Source organism: Lutra lutra, chromosome 2 (genome assembly GCF_902655055.1).
Source record: "Lutra lutra chromosome 2, mLutLut1.2, whole genome shotgun sequence".
Lineage (NCBI taxonomy): Eukaryota > Metazoa > Chordata > Mammalia > Carnivora > Mustelidae > Lutra > Lutra lutra.
Window position 1 is genome coordinate 120,642,194 of NC_062279.1, and position 21,182 is coordinate 120,663,375.

The 21,182-nt window shown below is 38.0% G+C and overlaps 1 protein-coding gene across 1 annotated transcript in view; it reads right to left on the reverse strand.

Moving 5' to 3' along the window:
- Positions 1-134: 134 nt before the first annotated feature.
- BBS7 (Bardet-Biedl syndrome 7) overlaps positions 135-21,182 on the reverse strand; it is a 51,078-nt gene continuing 30,030 nt past the window's right edge. The window contains exons 14-19 of the mRNA XM_047718347.1: positions 20,499-20,638; positions 18,703-18,867; positions 4,654-4,763; positions 4,407-4,510; positions 4,153-4,276; positions 135-1,530 (exon numbers count right to left, since the gene is read on the reverse strand). Of these exons, the coding sequence (XP_047574303.1) occupies positions 1,397-1,530; positions 4,153-4,276; positions 4,407-4,510; positions 4,654-4,763; positions 18,703-18,867; positions 20,499-20,638 (777 nt within the window). The 3' untranslated portion in view covers positions 135-1,396. The remainder of the gene's footprint in view (positions 1,531-4,152; positions 4,277-4,406; positions 4,511-4,653; positions 4,764-18,702; positions 18,868-20,498; positions 20,639-21,182) is intronic.

A 21,182-nucleotide genomic window follows, 5' to 3' on the forward strand; every position in this document is an offset into this window, starting at 1 on the left:
CTCCGTTTATATATATATATATATATATATATATATATATATATATATATACACACACACACACACACACATATATGTGTATATATATATATGGTAATATACTGTATATATGTACTGTATATATATGTAATATACTATAAGAAATGCAACTAAGCAGTCACTGATTTTGATGCTTCTTTCCCCAAGCTGTGGCAACCAACAATAAGCACCCAGTGAAATTCTAGTGACCTAGATAGAATTATTTATTCCATTTAGCAATGACATTAGTTTAAATATAATAAAAACAGTATGACCTTATTAAAATAAAACTCAGTGATATGTCCCTTTAACAAATTTTCAGATTTAATATACGAGGCTTGCATATAATAAATATAATGGTATGTAATTAAGAAACATTATTGTTTTCTGACATTCATGTGTGCCCTTCTTGAAAACATAACTATATAATCTTTATACCATTTTAAAACAACCTTTAAATACACTATTCCCCTGAATATGAAAAAACATGAATTAAGATTAATGAATAAAACTTCTGTAGCTTTAGTCTTATTTCCCTCCATACAATGATAAAACGGAAATCAGTGGATACAAGTGCAGGAAAATCTAGGAGGCCATCATTATCTCTGCACTCTTCACATGTAGTACATTTGTACAGGTCTGCTGGTTACAGGACAGCAAGTGAAGATCCTTTCAATCTGTGCAAGCTCTGCTCATTTCCCTGGCCACACTTCATAACACTGGACCAACTCAAGCATTCCACAAACTGAGTTCGGGTCAAGAAACATTACCTAGCAAGACTGAAATCAGTTGCAAATCAATCTCAACCCCCTAGAAAAAATAAATGATAAGTTATTTCCACTGGTTAACAACGTATATAGTAACAAGGACACAAACCAGGCACCAGAATTTGGGATGTGGTCCAGGCTTTACAAAATAACAACAATGTCCACTTAATCACTTAACCTCATAGAGAATCAGTTTTCTTATATTATTGACAAAATAACAATATATATTGTGAATATCAGATGAAGTAATGAATGGAAATAATTCTGAACACTATAAAACAGTTAATATATGTGTGTATAGCTTGTTAAATATATGAATATATTTTTATTTTCCAAATATTTCTGAATTTAAAAGTTAAAACATCCATTTGCAAAAAATTCATTAAAATTCCTTATAATCATTCCACTTGTTTTAAAATAATTCTCTTTATTTTTAAAAAGCTCCATTTCTCAAAATAGAAGCATTACTAAAAGAAGTCATACCCTAAATAGTCTTAAATGATATTAAAAAGCATTTGAAATAAAAGGATGTACAGTTAGCTTGTGCCATAATTCTGTTTTAACATATTTCATTTAAAAAGACTTCTCTGAAACTTTACCTTGTTTCTATTTCATGCAGCATCAAAGAAAGCAATCAAGGCATTTTGGTCATAATTGTCCAGAATCTCCAGTAAAAGAGGTACTTTGGTTTTTACATTGGTGCCTTTGAACTTGAACTTATCTATGAAAAGATCAGTGATCATGCCTGTAAAGAAAAATGTTAATTTCCTGTCATTGATTAGCTTTAATTAATAACACAGTACTTAATGAAAGTGAGTGATTATTTGAGAATCTATTTCTAAGCACTCATCACTGCATTATTTAATATACAAACCTAAAGGTATATATACTTTTTAAAAAAGATTTTATTTATTTATTTGAGAGAAATAGAGCACAGAGGGAGAATGTGAGGGAGAGAAGCAGACTCCCCCCAATGAGCAGGGAGCCCAATGCAGGGCTGGATCTCAAGATCCTGACATCATGACCTGAGTCAAAGACAGACTTTCAACCAACAGCCACCGAGGCACTCCAGGTATTTATACTTGTAAAAAATATTTGTTTGGGTGGATTTTAGGGCAGGTTTCAAAACATTAATCATTTGGCTAATAATCCGCTTAGTAATTGCTTAAAAGTTACTAAACTCAGAAAATTAACTGCTGACCAGTTTTGAATTGCTATTGGTATATATAACATTACAATGAGGTTTGTTTTTCTCACCAAGCTGATCATTTTGACAGTGTAGAAAGATTTTTTTTTTTAAGATTTTATTGATTTGGGAGTGAACATGGGGGTGGTGGTGGGAAAGGGAGAAGCAGACTCCCCACCAAGCAGGGAGCCCTACTCAGGGCTTGATCCCAGGACCCCAAGATCATGACCTCAGCTGAAAGCAGATGCTTAACCTACTGAGCCACCCAGGTTCCCCAACAGATTCTGTTCTTAAATTCTATTTGAGTTAAAAATATTCCATCAATATGTTATATAAAATATAAATCCCATTCTTGGGATTTATCTAAGACATGTTTCAGAATTTTTCATATTTTAGATAGATAATGAAAGGGATATACCATATATGGCATAATATCCAAGGGGAATGACTGGGAATATCTGATAACAAAACATGATAGTGTTTCTGCAACAAAATATATGGGTTAATATTCACACTAAGTGGAATAAAAATGACTATAAATAACCTGATGTCAGTTTAAGTGGAGTTTTGTCATTAAATTATTAGTTCAGATTAAGTCAAATTTCCTGCCAAATGATTTATGAAGTTTTAGTTTTCAAAGCTTCCTGGGTTTTAGAACTGGTGATAATAAAAAACCACCCATCTTCTAAGTTATTATAGGATAAAAGATCAAAGGGGCACCTGCATGGCTCATTCCGTTAAGCTTAAGCATCCGACTTTGGCTTGGGTCACGATCCCAGGAGGCTGGGATTGAGTCCCGCACTGGGCTCCTTGCTCAGTGGGGAGCCTGCTTCTCCCTCTCCCTCTGCCTGCTGCTTCCCTTGCTTGTGCCCTCTTTCTTGCCATCTCTCTGTCAAATGAATAAAAATCTTTTAAAAAATTCATATAAATAAGTATATTATTTTATAAATAAATTCATTAGGTAGGCTCAAAGATCAACATGGATTGATGATACCAAGTGACTCTACTGAAGATTCTGCATAGAGCAAAAAGCAAGCATTTTGGGGTGAGGAAGTTCTAAAGCAGGCTTTGCCACTACCTATGTGACAACAAGCCTTAAATGTCAGATTTCAGTTAAAAAAATGTGAAAAATGAAGATAATACCATCTACCTTGCAGAGCTATTGTACGGATTAAGTATTTGATTAATGACGATGTTGTAAAAAATAGGAAATAAATAAGCTTAGTTTACATAAATATCACAAAAAAATGTTTTCCTTACGCTGTTCCATCCTTCCTCTTTCTCTCCCTTCCTGCATATTTCTCTCTTGCTTTCAAAGTTTTTTAGATAATTTGTGAAACACGCAACTTGTCAGCACCAAAGCAAAACGCTTTCCTGTAAATTCACAGCACATATATATCCTTTATTATATTTTTCCTAGAAAATATTAAATGCTGCTTTTTGATATTTCATATCAACAGAACCTGAAAATTATCTGTGTGAAGTACGGCCTATATTTTATTGCTTCATAGGTTATATTCATTTCACACTAGGTGACTTCATATATAGAGATTTTTTTTTAAATTTTATTTTTTATAAACATATATTTTTATCCCCAGGGGTACAGGTCTGTGAATCGCCAGGTTTACACACTTCACAGCACTCACCATAGCACATACCCTCCCCAATGTCCATAACCCCACCCCCCCTCCCAACCCCCTCCCCCCATCAACCCTCAGTTTGTTTTGTGAGATTAAGAGTCACTTATGGTTTGTCTCCCTCCATACTTATGTCACTTAATTTTTCCTTTCATTTTTTCTAGATTTTTTAAAAAATTATTTGTCAGAGAAAGAGAGAGCACAAGTAGGGGGCGTGGCAGACAAGGAGAGAAGCAGGCTGCCTGATGAGCAAGGAGCCTGATGCAGGAACTTGATTCCAGAACTCTGGGATCATGACCTGATCCCAAGGCAGATACTTAACTGACTGAGCCACCCAGGTGTCCCTTTCATTTTTTCAAGTAAAAATATTAAATATTAAAACAAATTTGACAAAATAGGTGATGCATAAATTGGTTTTCACTGGTACATGATTGCTGTAACTTTGCTGATCTTTCTGCCTAGCTTCTCTCACATCTCACAGGATCCTTCATAAATAACCAGTAGAAAATAAATATGGCAAAGTTTTCTAGAATAATCCACTAACCGTACAGTCTTTCAAGATGTGCGGGTTGCTTTTTGTACTCTTCCTGTAGGTGATCTGCTTCTTCAAGAATACAGCGATATTCTGGTATCAGAAAGTTTGTATTTCCCTCATGAACCTGCAATTCCTATTTAAAATTAAAAACAGAAGGACTTTAATATTTAAAATCCAATCTAGTCTAACTTTAAAGTCTTTGCAATTTTAGAAATCCCATCACAATAAAGTAATGATCATGAGTCCAAGAAATGTATACTTACTTTTAAAGCATCAATTAATTGCACTTTCTTAGCCAAAAGCAACTGGTACTCCAACTTTGGGTGGATTAGCTTTAAAGTATGTTTGACTGATACTTCATTTATCTCTAGAAGGAGGTGAGTCAGGCACCATTAGCTAAGTCATTTTGATCAGAAACATCTTATTGTAACAACAACCAAAAAACAATACCTTAGAAAGAATGATTTATTTTTCTACTTTTTTTTTCTTTTTTTTTTTTTTTTTTTTTACCGTATGATATGTTGAGGTTAATTTTCCTTTTGGTAGCTTCTTTAGAGAGCACATCTTTTAGGATGGATATAGTAGAAATGTTGTCAGATTTAAAAACTCCTTCTCCTTTTCTATAAAATTAATGTATTTTTAAAAGAACAGCATTAGAAGAAAATACATACAGTGAGTAGGTCCAGTAAATACATATTTTGTGACTAGTACCTGGTGTTTAGAATTCATTTGATTTTAGATCTCTTTATATACATGTTCCCTTATTAATATAAAACATATTTAAATGTATAACCTTTTACTATTATATAAATTCAAATTCTGAAGATAATTGTGAAAGTAAACAGAAGAACATGCCTCCTAAACATATGACAATTTATATAAATCCTTCATTAAAGTATCTTTTTTCCTTCACTTTCACTAATAAAATTTCTAACAGCTAACTCCATATGTATATAAAATGCATTTAGAATTGCTTATTTACATATGTTTTTCTTTGTTGTAACCACATAAATTACATGACTACATTCTTCATTCTCAAAAGAAAGTTTATATTAAGCCTAAGAATGACAGCTTCTGTTCTTCCATGCCCATCATCCATTACCACTTCTTATGGATACAGGACATGTCATTTTCGTTATAGAACCACGTCTTCCTCTTACTCTTCTCAATCCATATACAGTTGACCCTTGAACAATGTGGGGGTTGGAGTGCTGAATCCCTGCAGTCAAAAATCCACATGTAACACTTTTGACTTCCCCCAAACTAGTAATAGCCTACTATTGACCAGAAGTCTTACCAATAATATAGTCTATCAACACATATTTTGTATATATATATATGATTTACTATATTCTTATAATAAAGTTAGAGAAAAGAAAATGTTATTAAGAAAATCATAAGAGAAAATAAATTTACAGTACTGTATTTATTTTAAAAATCTCATATAAGTGGTCCCATGCAGTTCAAACCTGTGTTAAGTGTCAACTGTAGTTTCACTGGCACTGGCCACAACCCCATTTGCGGGACTGTAAGAGGAAGCATTTAGCAGTATATATTCCATCTTCCTGACCACAGTGGTTCACAGCTCTACAGTGAAACTCAGTCCTGGGACTTTTATTGGAACCAGTGGGAAACAGAGGGTCTATGAGAGCTGCAAAAATAGGAAACTAGAGAGAAATGCTGGTGGCCACCATAGTACTTAATAGGAAAGCCAAAAAAGGACAAGAATAGCACTGAGCAATAGAAAGGGACAGTCTTACCTTCTTTTTAATTTAAATTCAATTAATTAACATATAATGTATTATTTGATTCAGGGGTACAGGTCTGTGATTCATCAGTCTTACTTAATACCCAGTGCTCATTACAACACATACCCTCCCCAATGTCCATCACCGAATTACCCCATTCCTCCCACCCCACTCTCCTCCAGCAACCGTCAGTTTATTCCTTATGGTTTGTCTCCCTCTCTGATTTTGTCTTGTTTTATTTTGGAAAGGGATAGTCTTTGTTTGCTTGAAGCAGATTACTACTGGACTTTTATTTTCAAAGATTTTGTTTATTTGTTTTTTTGTTTAACAGAGATATAGAGAGAGTGTACAAGTAGGCAGAATGGCAGGCAGAGGAAGAAGCATGCTCTTCACAGAGCAGGGAGCCTGACGCAGGTCTCCATCCCAGGACTCTGGACCCTGGACTCTGGGATCATGACCTGTGCCAAAGGCAGACACTTAACCAACCGAGCCACCGAGATGCCTCACTACCGGACCTTTAAATTATATGAGCTGATAAATTCCTTTTCTTCAGTATGTTGGTCTGCTTCTATTTGGTTCCTTGTTATCATAACCAATAGTTTCCTAATTAATAAATATACCATCTTTCATGTATTAAATGCCATCTTTTTATTTGGTTTTCACACGCAATAATAGTTTATATTAACTAGCTATAGACAAATGCTAATTCTTTTTTTCTAGGAAGATGAATCATATATATTATTTTGATTCCAATTGTGTTTTTCATCGTGATATTTTCACTAGTCCTTAATTTTAACTGATGATATTTAATATTAAACATATAGTACCTAGCACTGTGGAATAAGTCACATGGTTTATCTTCTTTTAATCATCACGACTCAATGAAGTGCTAATATTTCCATCCCTCAGAAGAAAACTAAAGCTCAGAGAGTTAAATAGTCCAGGAAGGTAAATAGCTGGTAAGTCACAGAGCGATGATTCAAACCTAAGTATGTCTGCGTCCTAAGCACATATTCTCCATATATATATATTTTATTCAGGGACCCTAAAAATATTTATTAAGCACCACTATTTTCAAAGCCATGCAGTAGGTACTTGGAGGAAACACACAAAGATACTTAAGAAATTGACTCTGCCCACGAGGAACTTCAAGTCTAATTTGAAGAGACAAGCTTACATAAAAATTTCTATGTACTTCAAATAACAATAAACAACCCAAGACAGGTAGGAAGAGAAAAGAGAATCAAGGAAGCCTTCAAAATGTAGGTATTGAGTTGAGCCTGGGAGGATAAGCAGAGTTTTGATTTTTTAAGGCATTTTTTATAGCGTTATTTTTTATTTATTTTTTTAAATTTATTTATTTATTTTTTATAAACATATATTTTTATCCACAGGGGTACAGGTCTGTGAATCACCTGGTTTACACGCTTCACAGCACACCCCATAGCACAAACGCTCCCCAATGTCCATAACCGAACCCCCCTTCTCCCAACACCCCTCCCCCCAGCAACCCTCAGTTTGTTTTGTGAGATTAAAAGTCACGTATGGTTTGTCTCCCCCCCAATCCCATCTTGTTTCATTTGTTCTTCTCCTACCCCCTTAACCCCCCATGTTGCATCTCCACTTCGTCATATCAGGGAGATAATATGATCGTTGTCTTTCTCTGATAGACTTATTTCGCTAAGCATGATACCCTCTAGTTCCATCCACGTCGTCGCAAATGGCAAGATTTCTTTTGATGGCTGCATAGTATTCCATTGTGTATATATACCACCTCTTCTTTATCCATTCATCTGTTGATGGACATCTAGGTTCTTTCCATAGTTTGGCTATTGTAGACATTGCTGCTACAAACATTCGGGTGCACGTGCCCCTTCGGATCACTACGTCTGTATCTTTAGGGTAAATACCCAGTAGTGCAATTGCTGGGTCATAGGGTAGTTCTATTTTCAACATTTTGAGGAACCTCCATGCTGTTTTCCAGAATGGTTGCACCAGTTTGCATTCCCACCAACAGTGTAGGAGGGTTCCCCTTTCTCTGGATCCTCGCCAGCATCTGTCATTTCCTGACTTGTTAATTTTAGCCATTCTGACTGGTGTGAGGTGGTATCTCATTGTGGTTTTGATTTGTATTTCCCTGATGCTGAGTGATGTGGAGCACTTTTCCATGTGTCTGTTGGCCATCTGGATGTCTTCTTTGCAGAAATGTCTGTTCATGTCTTCTGCCCATTTCTTGATTGGATTATTTGTTTTTTGGGTGTTGAGTTTACTAAGTTCTTTATAGATTTTGGACACTAGCCCTTTATCTGATATGTCATTTGCAAATATCTTCTCCCATTCTGTCAGTTGTCTTTTGGTTTTGTTAACTGTTTCCTTTGCTGTGCAAAAGCTTTTGATCTTGAAGAAATTCCAATAGTTCATTTTTGCCCTTGCTTCCCTTGCCTTTGGCGATGTTCCTAGGAAGATGTTGCTGTGGCTGAGGTCGAAGAGGTTGCTGCCTATGTTCTCCTCAAGGATTTGATGGATTCCTTTCTCACATTGAAGTCCTTTATCCATTTTGAGTCTATTGTCATGTGTGGTATAAGGAAAAGGTCCAATTTCATTTTTCTGCATGTGGCTGTCCAATTTTCCCAACACCATTTATTGAAGAGGCTGTCTTTGTTCCATTGGACATTCTTTCCTGCTTTATCAAAGATTAGTTGACCATAGAGTTGAGGGTCTAATTCTGGGCTCTCTATTCTGTTTCATTGATCTATGTGTCTGTTTTTGTGCCAGTACCATGCTGTCTTGATGATGACAGCTTTGTAATAGAGCTTTGAAGTCCGGAATTGTGATGCCACCAACTTTGGCTTTCTTTTTCAATATTCCTTTGGCTATTTGAGGTCTTTTCTGGTTCCATATAAATTTTAGGATTATTTGTTCCATTTCTTTGAAAAAAATGGATGGTACTTTGATAGGAATTGCATTAAATGTGTAGATTGCTTTAGGTAGCATAGACATTTTCACAATATTTATTCTTCCAATCCAGGAGCATGGAACATTTTCCCATTTCTTTGTGTCTTCCTCCATTTCTTTCATGAGTACTTTATGGTTTTCTGAGTATAGATTCTTAGCCTCTTTGGTTAGGTTTATTCCTAGATATCTCATAGTTTTGGGTGCAATTGTAAATGGGATTGACTCCTTAATTTCTCTTTCTTCTGTCTTGTTGTTGGTGTAGAGAAATGCAACTGATTTCTGTGCATTTTGATTTTATATCCTGACACTTTACTGAATTCCTGTACAAGTTCTAGCAGTTTTGGAGTGGAATCTTTTGGGTTTTCTACATATAGTATCATATCATCTGCGAAGAGTGATAGTTTGACTTTCTCTTTGCCAATTTGGATGCCTTTAATTTCCTTTTGTTGTCTGATTGCTGAGGCTAGGACTTCTAGTACTATGTTGAATAGCAGTGGTGATAATGGACATCCCTGCCGTGTTCCTGACCTTAGCGGAAAAGCTCTCAGTTTTTCTCCATTGAGAATGATATTTGCAGTGGGTTTTTCATAGATGGCTTTGATAATATTGAGGTATGTGCCCTCTATCCCTACAGTTTGTGAAGAGTTTTGATCAGGAAGGGATGCTGCACTTTGTCAAATACTTTTTCAGCATCTATTGATAGTATCATATGGTTCTTGTTCTGTCTTTTATTAATGTATTGTATCACATTGATTGATTTGCGGATGTTGAACCAACCTTGCAGCCCTGGAATAAATCCCACTTGGTCGTGGTGAATAATCCTTTTAATGGACTGTTGAATCCTACTGCTAGTATTTTGGTGAGAACTTTCGCATCTGTGTTCATCAAGGATATTGGTCTGTAGTTCTCTTTTTTGATGGGATCCTTGTCTGGTTTTGGGATCAAGGTGATGCTGGCCTCATAAAATGAGTTTGGAAGTTTTCCTTCCATTTCTATTTTTTGGAACAGTTTCAGGAGGATAGGAATTAGTTCTTCCTTAAATGTTTGGTAGAATTCCCCCGGGAAGCCGTCTGGCCTTGGGCTTTTGTTTGTTTGGAGATTTCTGATGACTGTTTCAATCTCCTTACTGGTTATGAGTCTGTTCAGGCTTTCTATTTCTTCCTGGTTCAGTTGTGGTAGTTTATATGTCTCTAGGAATGCATCCATTTCTTCGATTGTCAAATTTGTTGGCATAGAGTTGCTCATAGTATGTTCTTATAATTGTATTTCTTTGGTGTTAGTTGTGATCTCTCCTCTTTCATTCATGATTTTATTTATTTGGGTCCTTTCTCTTTTCTTTTCGATAAGTCTGGCCAGGGGTTTATCAATCTTATTAATTCTTTCAAAGAACCAGCTCCTAGTTTCGTTGATTTGTTCTATTGTTTTTTTGTTGTTGTTGTTTCTATTTCATTGATTTCTGCTCTGATCTTTATGATTTCTCTTCTCCTGCTGGGTTTGGGGTTACTTTCTTGTTCTTTCTCCAGCTCCTTTAAGTGTAGGGTTAGGTTGTGTACCTGAGACCTTTCTTGTTTCTTGAGAAAGGCTTGTACCACTATATATTTTCCTTTCAGGACTGCCTTTGTTGTGTCCCACAGATTTTAAACCGTTGTGTTTTCATTATCATTTGTTTCCATGAATTTTTTCAATTCTTCTTTAATTTCCTGGTTGACCCATTCATTCTTTAGAAGGATGCTGTTTAGTCTCCATGTATTTGGGTTCTTTCCAAATTTCCTCTTGTGATTGAGTTCTAGCTTCAGAGCATTGTGGTCTGAAAATATGCAGGGAATGATTCCAATCTTTTGATACCGATTGAGACCTGATTTAGGACCCAGGATGTGATCTATTCTGGAGAATGTTCCATGTGCACTAGAGAAGAATGTGTATTCTGTTGCTTTGGGATGAAATGTTCTGAATATATCTGTGATGTCCATCTGGTCCAGTGTGTCATTCAAGGCCTTTATTTCCTTGTTGATCTTTTGCTTGGATGATCTGTCCATTTCCGTGAGGGGAGTGTTAAAGTCCCCTACTATTATTGTATTATTGTTGTGTTTCTTTGATTTTGTTATTAATTGGTTTATATAGTTGGCTGCTCTCACGTTAGGGGCATAGATATTTAAAATTGTTAGATCTTCTTGTTGGACAGATCCTTTGAGTATAATATAGTGTCCTTCCTCACTATATCATACTTATTATAGTCTTTGGCTTAAAATATAATTGATCTGATATAAGGATTGCCACTCCTGCTTTCTTCTGATGTCCATTAGCATGGTAAATTGTTTTCCACCCCCTCACTTTAAATCTGGAGGTGTCTTCAGGTTTAAAATGAGTTTCTTGTATGCAACATATAGATGGGTTTTGTTTTTTTATCCATTCTGATGCCCTGTGTCTTTTGATTGGGGCATTTAGCCCATTAACATTCAGGGTAAGTATTGAGAGATATGAATTTAGTGCCACTGTATTGCCTGTAAGGTGACTGTTACTGTATATTGTCTCTGTTCCTTTCTGATCTACTACTTTTAGGCTCTCTCTTTGCTCAGAGGACCCCTTTCAATATTTCCTGTAGAGCTGGTTTGGTGTTTGCAAATTCTTTCAGTTTTTGTTTGTCCTGGAAGCTTTTAATCTCTCCTCCTATTTTCAATGATAGCCTAGCTGGATATAGTATTCTTGGCTGCATGTTTTTCTCGTTTAGTGCTCTGAATATATCATGCCAGCTCTTTCTGGCCTGCCAGGTCTCTGTGGATAAGTCTGCTGCCAATCTAATATTTTTACCATTGTATGTTACAGACTTCTTTTCCCGGGCTGCTTTCAGGATTTTCTCTTTGTCACTAAGACTTGTAAATTTTACTATTAGGTGACGGGGTGTAGACCTATTCTTATTGATTTTGAGGGGGGTTCTCTGCACCTCCTGGATTTTGATGCTTGTTCCCTTTGCCATACTGGGGAAATTCTCTCCAATAATTCTCTCCAATATACCTTCTGCTCCCCTCTCTCTTTCTTCTTCTTCTGGAATCCCAATTATTCTAATGTTGTTTCATCTTATGGTGTCACTTATCTCTCGAATTCTGCCCTTGTCGTCCAGTAGCTGTTTGTCCCTCTTTTGCTCAGCTTCTTTATTCTCTGTCATTTGATCTTCTATATCGCTAATTCTTTCTTCTGCCTCATTTATCCTCGCAGTGAGAGCCTCCATTTTTTATTGCACCTCATTAATAGCTTTTTTTATTTCAACTTGATTAGATTTTAGTTCTTTTATTTCTACAGAAAGGGCTTTTATATCTCCCAAGAGGGTTTCTCTAATATCTTCCATGCCTTTTTCGAGCCTGGCTAGAACCCTGAGAATCGTCATTCTGAACTCTAGATCTGACATTTTACCAGTGTCTGTATGGATTAGGTCCCTAGCCTTTGGTATTGCCTCTTGTTCTTTTTTTTTTGTGGTGAATTTTTCTGCCTTGTCATTTTGTCCAGATAAGAGTATATGAAGGAGCAAGTAAAATACTAAAAGGGTGGCAAAGACCCCAGGAAAATATGCTTTAACCAAATCAGAAGAGATCCCAAATCATGAGGGGGGAGAAAGGGGATAAAACGAGGTTCAGAAAGAAAAAAAAGAAAAGAAAAGAAAAGAAAATATAGCTTTTTTTTTTTAAGAGTTTTTAAAATTTGTTTGTGTGTGTGAGAGAGAGAGAGCACAAGAGAGAGGACAAGCAGGGGGATCAGCAGACAGAGAGAAGAATGCTCTCTGCTGAGCAAGGAGCCCAATGCTGGACTCAATCCTAAGACCCTGAGGTCATAACCTGAGCCAAAGGCAGACGCTTAATGGACTGAGCCACCCAGGCATCCCTAGAGTTTTGACTGTTAAGGAAAGAATATTTAAAGACAGAGAATGGGAAAGAGCAAAGGTATGCTATTATAATAATACAGAATATGCCAGGAGCATGTTGAATTGTCTGCTATGTTTAAGGTGTGAGGTTTACTGTTGATGAAGGATAGCTGGAAGTCAGGCAGACAGGGACAAGCTCCGCTCCCCACCCCCAAGGAGAAACCACCCTTAAAAAGATTTTGCACCACCCTGGAAGGAACCCTCCACCCTTTCCCATTTGATAGGTGACAAAAACCTGATTGGATGACAGGCACAGGGATGGTTAATCAGATTAAAACAGCCTGTCTCAACAAGCCCAAGGGATTTTTATACCCCTAGACTCAGAAAATCTGGTGGTAACCTTCTTGGGTCCTCTCCCTCCTTGGGGAATTTTGTACTATCACTTTGCTATCATTCAATAAACTTTGCTTTGTTTACTACCACTCTTGGTCTGGTCTACCTCTTCATTCTTTGAAGCAGCGTGACCAAGAACTGCGGGCACCAACAGAGAAAAAAATCCTGTAACATTTATGGGAGCTCATCTAGGGTCTCCACCATCACTAAGGACAACTAACCATGAGTAGTGGGTGGCAAGTCTCTCTCTCCCCCCCAACCCCCATTTTGTTTGTTGAAACAATGGGCACCAATCAGTTCCATCTAAAAGCGATTAGTGCAGCTGCCATTCTCAGTCTTGGGAGACAGGCTCTCTAGGCTCTTTTCTTCCAACTGATCCCCAACAGAAGCTGGGAATGTTGGTTTGGTAAGGGCTCGGAACTCATTTGGGGACAGATCACCAGAGGTAAGGAACCTAGGGAAAACCTCGCAGTAATTGAAGGGCCTGACCAAGGCTACCTTTGGATACTCAAAGATTCTCAGAGGGACCTGGTTCCTTACTTGCCCATCCAGGCATCCAGAGAGAAACCCCTCTACTACTTGTCAGCTGATTCCTCCCCTAGGAGAACGAGTGGAAAAGCTCAGGATGGTCACCTGGAGTGGTTTGGGTGGCCTCCAAGGGATCTTACTCTGTTCCCTGTTACAGTGAGAAACAGTCTCCTGTTTCTGACTCTTCCTATCCTTGGCATTACTAGGACACCCCTCAGACTGGCTATACCACCTATGTGAAGGATGGCCAAGCACGGCAAAGAACTAAGATCTAAGACATCTCCCAACTTTACAGTTCCACTGGGGCTTATCCCAGGTGGACTTCCCCTCTCCGGACACCAGAACAATTCTACTAAAAGATGATTAAGTGGCTATGCCAGACAGAAGAACTCTACTAAAAGAAATCTAGTGTATCCATTGACTTTTAAGGGACCCCTAAGCATTGGGAAACCAGGGTCACTCTCTGGAGGTAGGACCAAGTGCAACCACTGGCAGTACCTCGAAGAGAAGACAGTGACTCTGGCTGTCAGTCGCCTGAGCAGCTACAGCCACACATCAAGAAAAGATGAGGAGGAACTAAGGTGGGGGATGCCTTTTTCTCTCTTCCCAAGTCTCCCTGATCAACTCTAAGAAACCGAGGTAAGGGATGCCTTTTCCTCTCTTCTTGTAGATGTGTAATTCCCTGACCAAGACCCTTACTCCTTTGGAGTCCCTTCCTGGCATTACAGGCTATAGGAAGAATATCAGACCCATAAATAGTTCAATATCGTTTACTTGGATGCCTTCCTGGTTGTAACTGAGCTAAGGCAACTCATTTTCTTTTGTTCCGGGGCATGGCCATGATACAAGTTGGAGAATGAGACATGGCCACCTGAGGGACAACGCCTTCCAGATTTTAAAAGGAATAGGGTTAGGGGTGGGGAAAGCGGCTCTTTTTCTTCTGAACTTAGCAGTGTTGGACTGTTCCCAGCCTCCCTACTTTTCTCTCTTCCACACTGTACCACCTGGGAAGGAACAAAAGAACATCACACCCACATCAAAAGCAGACAGGCAAATGGAGTCCACAGGGCAATCCTCACCCCTGGCTCCATCCTTCCTAAGGTAAGACTGGGTCCCCTTACCTGTCCCACCCTATCCTGGAACCCCTGCAGGTGGAGGGCTTTATACTCTGAAAGAAGATGTAGTACTCTTTAAAAGGGGGACTCAGGGGAGGTGCCACTATAAGACCTGAGACAAAGCAGGGGGACCTCAAAGTTTTCCAGACTTGGATGTAATGCTTCTGTTAAGTCAGACCCTCTCCAAAGCAGGAAAACATCAGGTTCTGGCCATTCCTGAAAGATACCAGTATCAAAGACAGGTTAAGTTTCCAACTGGAGCCCAGGCTATAACTCCTTAAGACCCCAACTGGGATCCTCTCGAGACCCCAGTTAGGATCCTAACAATCCCCTTGGAAACTAGTATCACAATCACTTCCAAGCCCACACTATAGAGGGATTGAGCAGTCCATGGAGGCTTCTTCCTCATTCATTTCCCAGGGTTAATGGCTATAACTGGAGCTAACTGTGGTTAGTCTACCTCAGGACTGAGACTTTGAGGAATATCCCCAAGAAGCTGCTGAAACTCCGTTTGTTTTGGGGAAATTCCCTGTCTTCTCCAGCCTGTCATGGACTGCATATTTCTACTTTGGTGGAAAAAACATGGCATCTGCTCCTTTGTTGAGCTGACAAGGTTTAGAGCTGAGAACAATTCTTTCTACATGTGTTGAGGGTCAAATAAACTTGTGTTAAAATGGCAGTTAATCTTGTCTATCGCAAAGTTTTCATGGGTTATTGTTAAGAAAGTTTTGCTTGGGTGATAAATAGGGTTACACCTACATCTTTTCCAAGAATAAATTGCTAAAGCATTGGTTAGGTTTGTGCTTTTAAGGATATTTGGGTCTGCTGGTAAAAAATAGTTAATCTTAAAAGTTTTCATGGGTAATTGTTAAGATAACTTTCGAAATCTCTGGTAAAGGTTATTTGAATCTGTTCGTAAACATGATGCTGTCAACCCAAACTCAGGAATAAAAGATCAATAGCTTTCTTAGAAAGGTTGAGGCTCTCATTAAGTAGATAGCTATCTCCCCCCATTCTCCTGAGGCCGAGACCATTCTTAAAGACCCAATCGGCCCCAAATATTCAGAAAAAACTGTGTAAGTTGGCTCTTGGTCCCAAGGGGACACTAGAAGAGCTCTAATGAGCTCTAATCAGCAGGACTTTTACAATTGGGACCATTCCAGAGTCAAACCCTGGTCCCCAATAGGGAGAGTAAGGAAGAGAAGCTAAAGAGGAAGTATTGAGTCTTTGGTTGCAGCCTTGCATGCCATTCCCAGCTTGGCCTCCCAAGGCTTTGGCACCAAATGCGATCTCTGTGGCCGCCCCACCCCCTCTTGGCAAAAACCAAGGCCCCTGTGGAGGGGGACACTGGAAATCTGAATGCCCTTAGGGACCTCAATCTGCAAGAGGTCAGGTGGCCAGCACCTCTGATTGGGAATGATGGGGACTAGGGCTCTACATGGTGGCTCCCCCGAAGCAGTTCAGCATAGGGAACCCAGAGCCTCAGGTATTCTGGAAATAGAAGGAAAACCAGTCAATTTCCTTCTTGATGCTGGAGCACCTTTTCTATTCTACTCTCCGCCCTGGGCGTTGCAACTGTCCAACCACTGTGTTGTCATTAAGGATATCTCTGGGCAACCCATAGTCAAATTTTGTCACCTTCTGGGATACATCTGGGGAGATGTACTTTTCTCTCACTCTTAATGCCTGAGAGTTCCACACTTCTCTCAGGTAAAGATTTTAACGCATATTGATAGCCCCTGGGCAAACTAGCAATTGCTTCCCTTTATTAGAACCTGATATTAATTGCCAGGTTTGGGGAACTCAGGCTGAAGTGGGTCAGGCCTTAAAAGCAGTGTCCATTCCCATACACCTTAAGGACCCCCTCAACTTTCCCTTGACGGAAAGGTTTTTTGGATATAAGAGGACACTGTTGCTTGTGGATACCAGGATATGGAGAAATAGGAAATCCTTCTATTGGTCTATCGGTTGACCAAGGACACCCAGACGGCTGTTACACATCTATTAATGTGGGATCCAGAGTTAGAAAAAACTTTTAAAAATCTCAAGAAGGCCTTGCTCAGTACCCCAGCTTTAAAGGGAATGGCCTTGGGTGCCAGGGAGCTAGCTCAACAGCAAATGAGATATTTAAGCAAAGAGTTGAATCTGATCGCTTGCGGCTACCTGGCATGTCTTAGGGGCAGTGGTGGCTGCCCACTCTCTTGATACCCGAAGCTACGAAGTGCTTGTTAGAGTCTGTCTGGGAAGGCCAACAGCACAGTGCCTGAATTTGAAGCCTGAGTTCACCATTCCAGAGTCAAACCCTGGTCCCCAACTTGGCCTTAAACAATCCACTTGTGAACCTAGAGAGGACCTCAAACTAGTCTTGAAGCGACAAGACACAGAAAATGTTACTCTTCCTATATTCTCTATGTCTCACAGAAACCATGCTGCACTCAGTCTTGCACTGTGCTTTGAGCCTTGCCTTTTAAATGCCCTAACCTGCTTTACAGGGAGCCTTACATGGAGGTTGAACCGGTATCTATAGGGGACCCCTCAATAGATCAGGATGAGAGGAACCCTGACTGCCACTCTCCAACCAGCCCCTAACCAGCAGGAAGTAGCTATGATGTCATTGCCCTTTTCCCCTAACATAAGTTAGGGTTACCTCTTCAGAGGGGGGAATGATGGGTAAAGAAGTATGAGGGTAACCCTCTAGGTCCCCTCCCTCTTTGGGAGCTTTGTACTATTGCTCAATAAACTTAGCTTTGCTGACCACCAGACAAAAACAAAAACAAAAACAAAAATGGGGCACCTAGCTGGTTCAGTTGGTTAAGTGTCTGCCTTTGGCTCAGGTCATGTTCCCGGGGTCCTGGGATCGACCCCTACATGGGGCTCCTTGCTCAGTGGGGAGTCTGCCTCCCACTCTCCCCATCCACGGTCTCTTGCACACAGGCCCTCTCTCTCTCAAAATCTTAAAAAAAAGAAAACATGAGGGTACAAGTTCAAAGAGCAGACAGAAAAATTAGCCTTACCCAAGAAGTAGGTCATTTCACATTCAGAGAAAGGAACAAAGAGAAGGAAAATTTAGCCTCTACTCTATTCAGAAACAGAAATTATGGAAGCCTATGGGAGATGAGTGAGTAGTGACAGTGAAGGGGCAGGACTGCAAATACGAGCTTAAGAGTGTAGAAAAATATGACCTTCACCTTTTAACATGATAGCTTCAAAGTCCTGTATGTTCTTAACTCTCAAGTTCTGAGCCACTTCCTATTTTTGCATTAAGAAATTCAACTGGAATTTTATTGGAAATAAATTTTATTGGAATTAGGATAAATGTTTGAAACAATTTGGGAAGGAATGTCATGTTTACAATGGTCTTCATATTGATGACTATAGAATATATTACTCCACTTAAGTCTTTTATGTCAATAAAATTTTTTTTTTAAAGATTTTATTTATTTATTTGACAGAGAGAGATCACAAGTAGACAGAGAGGCAGGCAGAGAGAGAGAGAGAGAGAGAGGGAAGCAGGCTCCCTGCTGAGCAGAGAGCCCGATGCGGGACTCGATCCCAGGACCCTGAGATCATGACCTGAGCTGAAGGCAGCGGCTTAACCCACTGAGCCACCCAGGCGCCCTGTCAATAAAATTTTAAAGTTTTCTTCATGTAAGTAAGTTCTGCATATTTCTAATGAATATTCCTACAGATTTTTATATGGATATTTTGTTATTATTGCTACTCTGAAAGGGTCTTTTCAAATTTATTTTCTAACTGGTTATTGTGGGGAATAGGAAAGACTGATCTTTCATACTCATCTTTATTCAATCATTTTTTAAGCTCATTAATTCAATTTGTTTTTCTAAGATTCTCTTGGGCAGTATAGGTTTTCAATCACATTATTCTGAAGTTATTTCTGCCTTAAATGAAAAATTAGAAGCTCCATTTATATAAAAACATTTGTGAACCAATAATAAGTTTTATTTACCTGTAGGTACTTTCAAGTTGTGTATCCAGGAAGGTGTTCTGAAAGTAAAATGTCACACATTCTTCTGCTGGAGGTTTTTCAGGAACTTCAGGCAGGCAAAACACCACCCAGGAGTGAACTTCAGCAAAACTGAAGAGGCCCGTTAAAGTCAGTGTATTCATGGGTCTGTAATTTAATAGTGGAGGTACACATTTGTGTGTGTGGGACTAAACGGATGTAATTTATGTACACAACACATGAACAAACAGAATTCTGCAATAGTGGTTAAACAAATATAAAAGTATCCACAAAGAATTTCATGGAAAATTTCATGGAAAAAGGAATGCTCACATCTGTGCTTTTAATATTCAATTAACATAATAGCTTTACAAATAAAATTCAGTTTATTCAGGTAGACTTCATTATTTAAAAGTTCATCTATATAAACTACAAAACACACTTATACAATTTCCTGAAGGAAAGAATCAGCATAATGTGAAGGCAAGGAATTGGGCTTTCAAGTAAAATAGGCATGGATTTGAAACCTTGCTCCATTATTTAGTAGCTGTTTACTAGCTCTGAGCCATTGGACAAGTTAGAGAAAAATACCTGCAACTTGCAGGGATATGGAATAATACTTTGTTTTGCAAATTCACACACAGACAGACATATGCACATATACACAAAAGGCTGTAAAATAAATTTAAAATAAATCAATTGGATAATTGTAAACAGTTAAGAAAATGCAAAGTTTAAGGGATTAAAGATTCAGGAATTTTAAGAGGATACAGGATTAAGGAATCTAAGAACTAGAAGGGGCTTGTGGTATCAGCCAGACCAGCACTTTCATTTGCAGATAAGTAAACTATAACCCAAAGAGATTAAATGCTATTCCCAATGCCAAAGAGGAACATTAGATAAAATAAAAGATTATAATCTTAGTCTCTTTATTCCTAGTTTGCTGTTCTTTCCAGCACACCATGCATGCTACCTTCACTAACAACAATTTAGACTTTAAAACAGGAAGATACTGCAAAGAGCATCTATTTAATGTTTTCCAAAAATCTTCCTTAGGAATATTTTTCCCTTATATCTTATTTAAATTACATATCTTTAAAATTACAAACTGCAATAGAAAAAAATATGGAGTTTGGCCTCTAATCATAATAACTGTTTCCTGTCAGCAAGTAACTTTTCCAAGACTCCATTTCTCATCTGTAAATTGGAGACATTACTACCTGTCTTGCTTACTGTCAAACTTAAATGATATTGCCTATGCACCTAGCACAATGTACAGCTGAGAGAAAAGTATTTAGTAATGGTTATTTCTTTCTCTTTTTCATTTAAGCCCATGCCCTCTCATCTTTAGGAAAGAAAATGAAAAACTACGAACAGGAGGATGCTTAAATTGAAAAAGCAGTCAGAAATAAGAGACTATCACAACCAACTGCTTTACCAATAATCCCTGAGGTGAAATAGAAAGCAAATATAATGTTTGAGGCTAATATTATAAGATCCCATTCACAGAGCAACTCAAATTCTAAATCATATTTATTCATCATAGGTGTTTGGGGGAGAGAGCTATTACTCTACTGATAGCAGAATGGTAATATCTGAGAAAAATAGCAAAGTTCAACTCAAACCAACCTTTAAAAGAAGACCAATCTTATATTAAAAAATATGAATCCATACTGTTTAAATATTTAATTTTTAAAATGTATAAACAGCTACTGGAATTTATACTGTAAAAATCAGAAGGAAATTTATTTGCTTTACAGAATATCCTAAAAAATAAATTCCTTCCTCCTTTGTCCTACCTGTCATGATCAATAAAGTGAGTTCTTTGATGAAGTGAAAGGGGTTTGATAAGGTACTGGCGGACCTGACAGGTTTTAGGTTGAATCCTTGGAGTCACGTACGCTTGAAGTGTGCCATACTGGCCTTCAATTGAACGAATCTGATTTAACACAAAAGAGCAAAGAAAATAAAAATAATCTAGCAGCATAACTTAAATGTTATCTTAAAAATGCTCAACATAAGTAATCAAGTAATTAGACCTTAATATCCTCTGTAATATTCTGAAGTAAATAATGACATTCTATTAAACTACTACTTTTTACCTAGAGTAAAGGAAAAATTTAAAAGATTTTGGCTGTCAAAAGCAAACTTTATAAAAGTTATCCCCACCACATACATTTAGGTGATTTGTAAACACTTAGCAGTGCTATGCCGTTCCAAAAAACAGATTCTCACATACTACCCACCACATCTAAAAACAAAGGTATATAATATATTTCATAAGATTCACATAAAAAATGGTTAAAATTTACATTTTTGTTGAGGGGATAAGTGAGTTTTTCAAATAACTAAAACTTAAATGGAATACTTCATTTCAAATGAGGGTATTACAGCATACTTATTGTTATAAAAATCTATTGACAGAGGGGCGCCTGGTGGCTCAGTTGGTTAAGTGTCTGCTTCAGCTCAGGTCAGGATCTCAA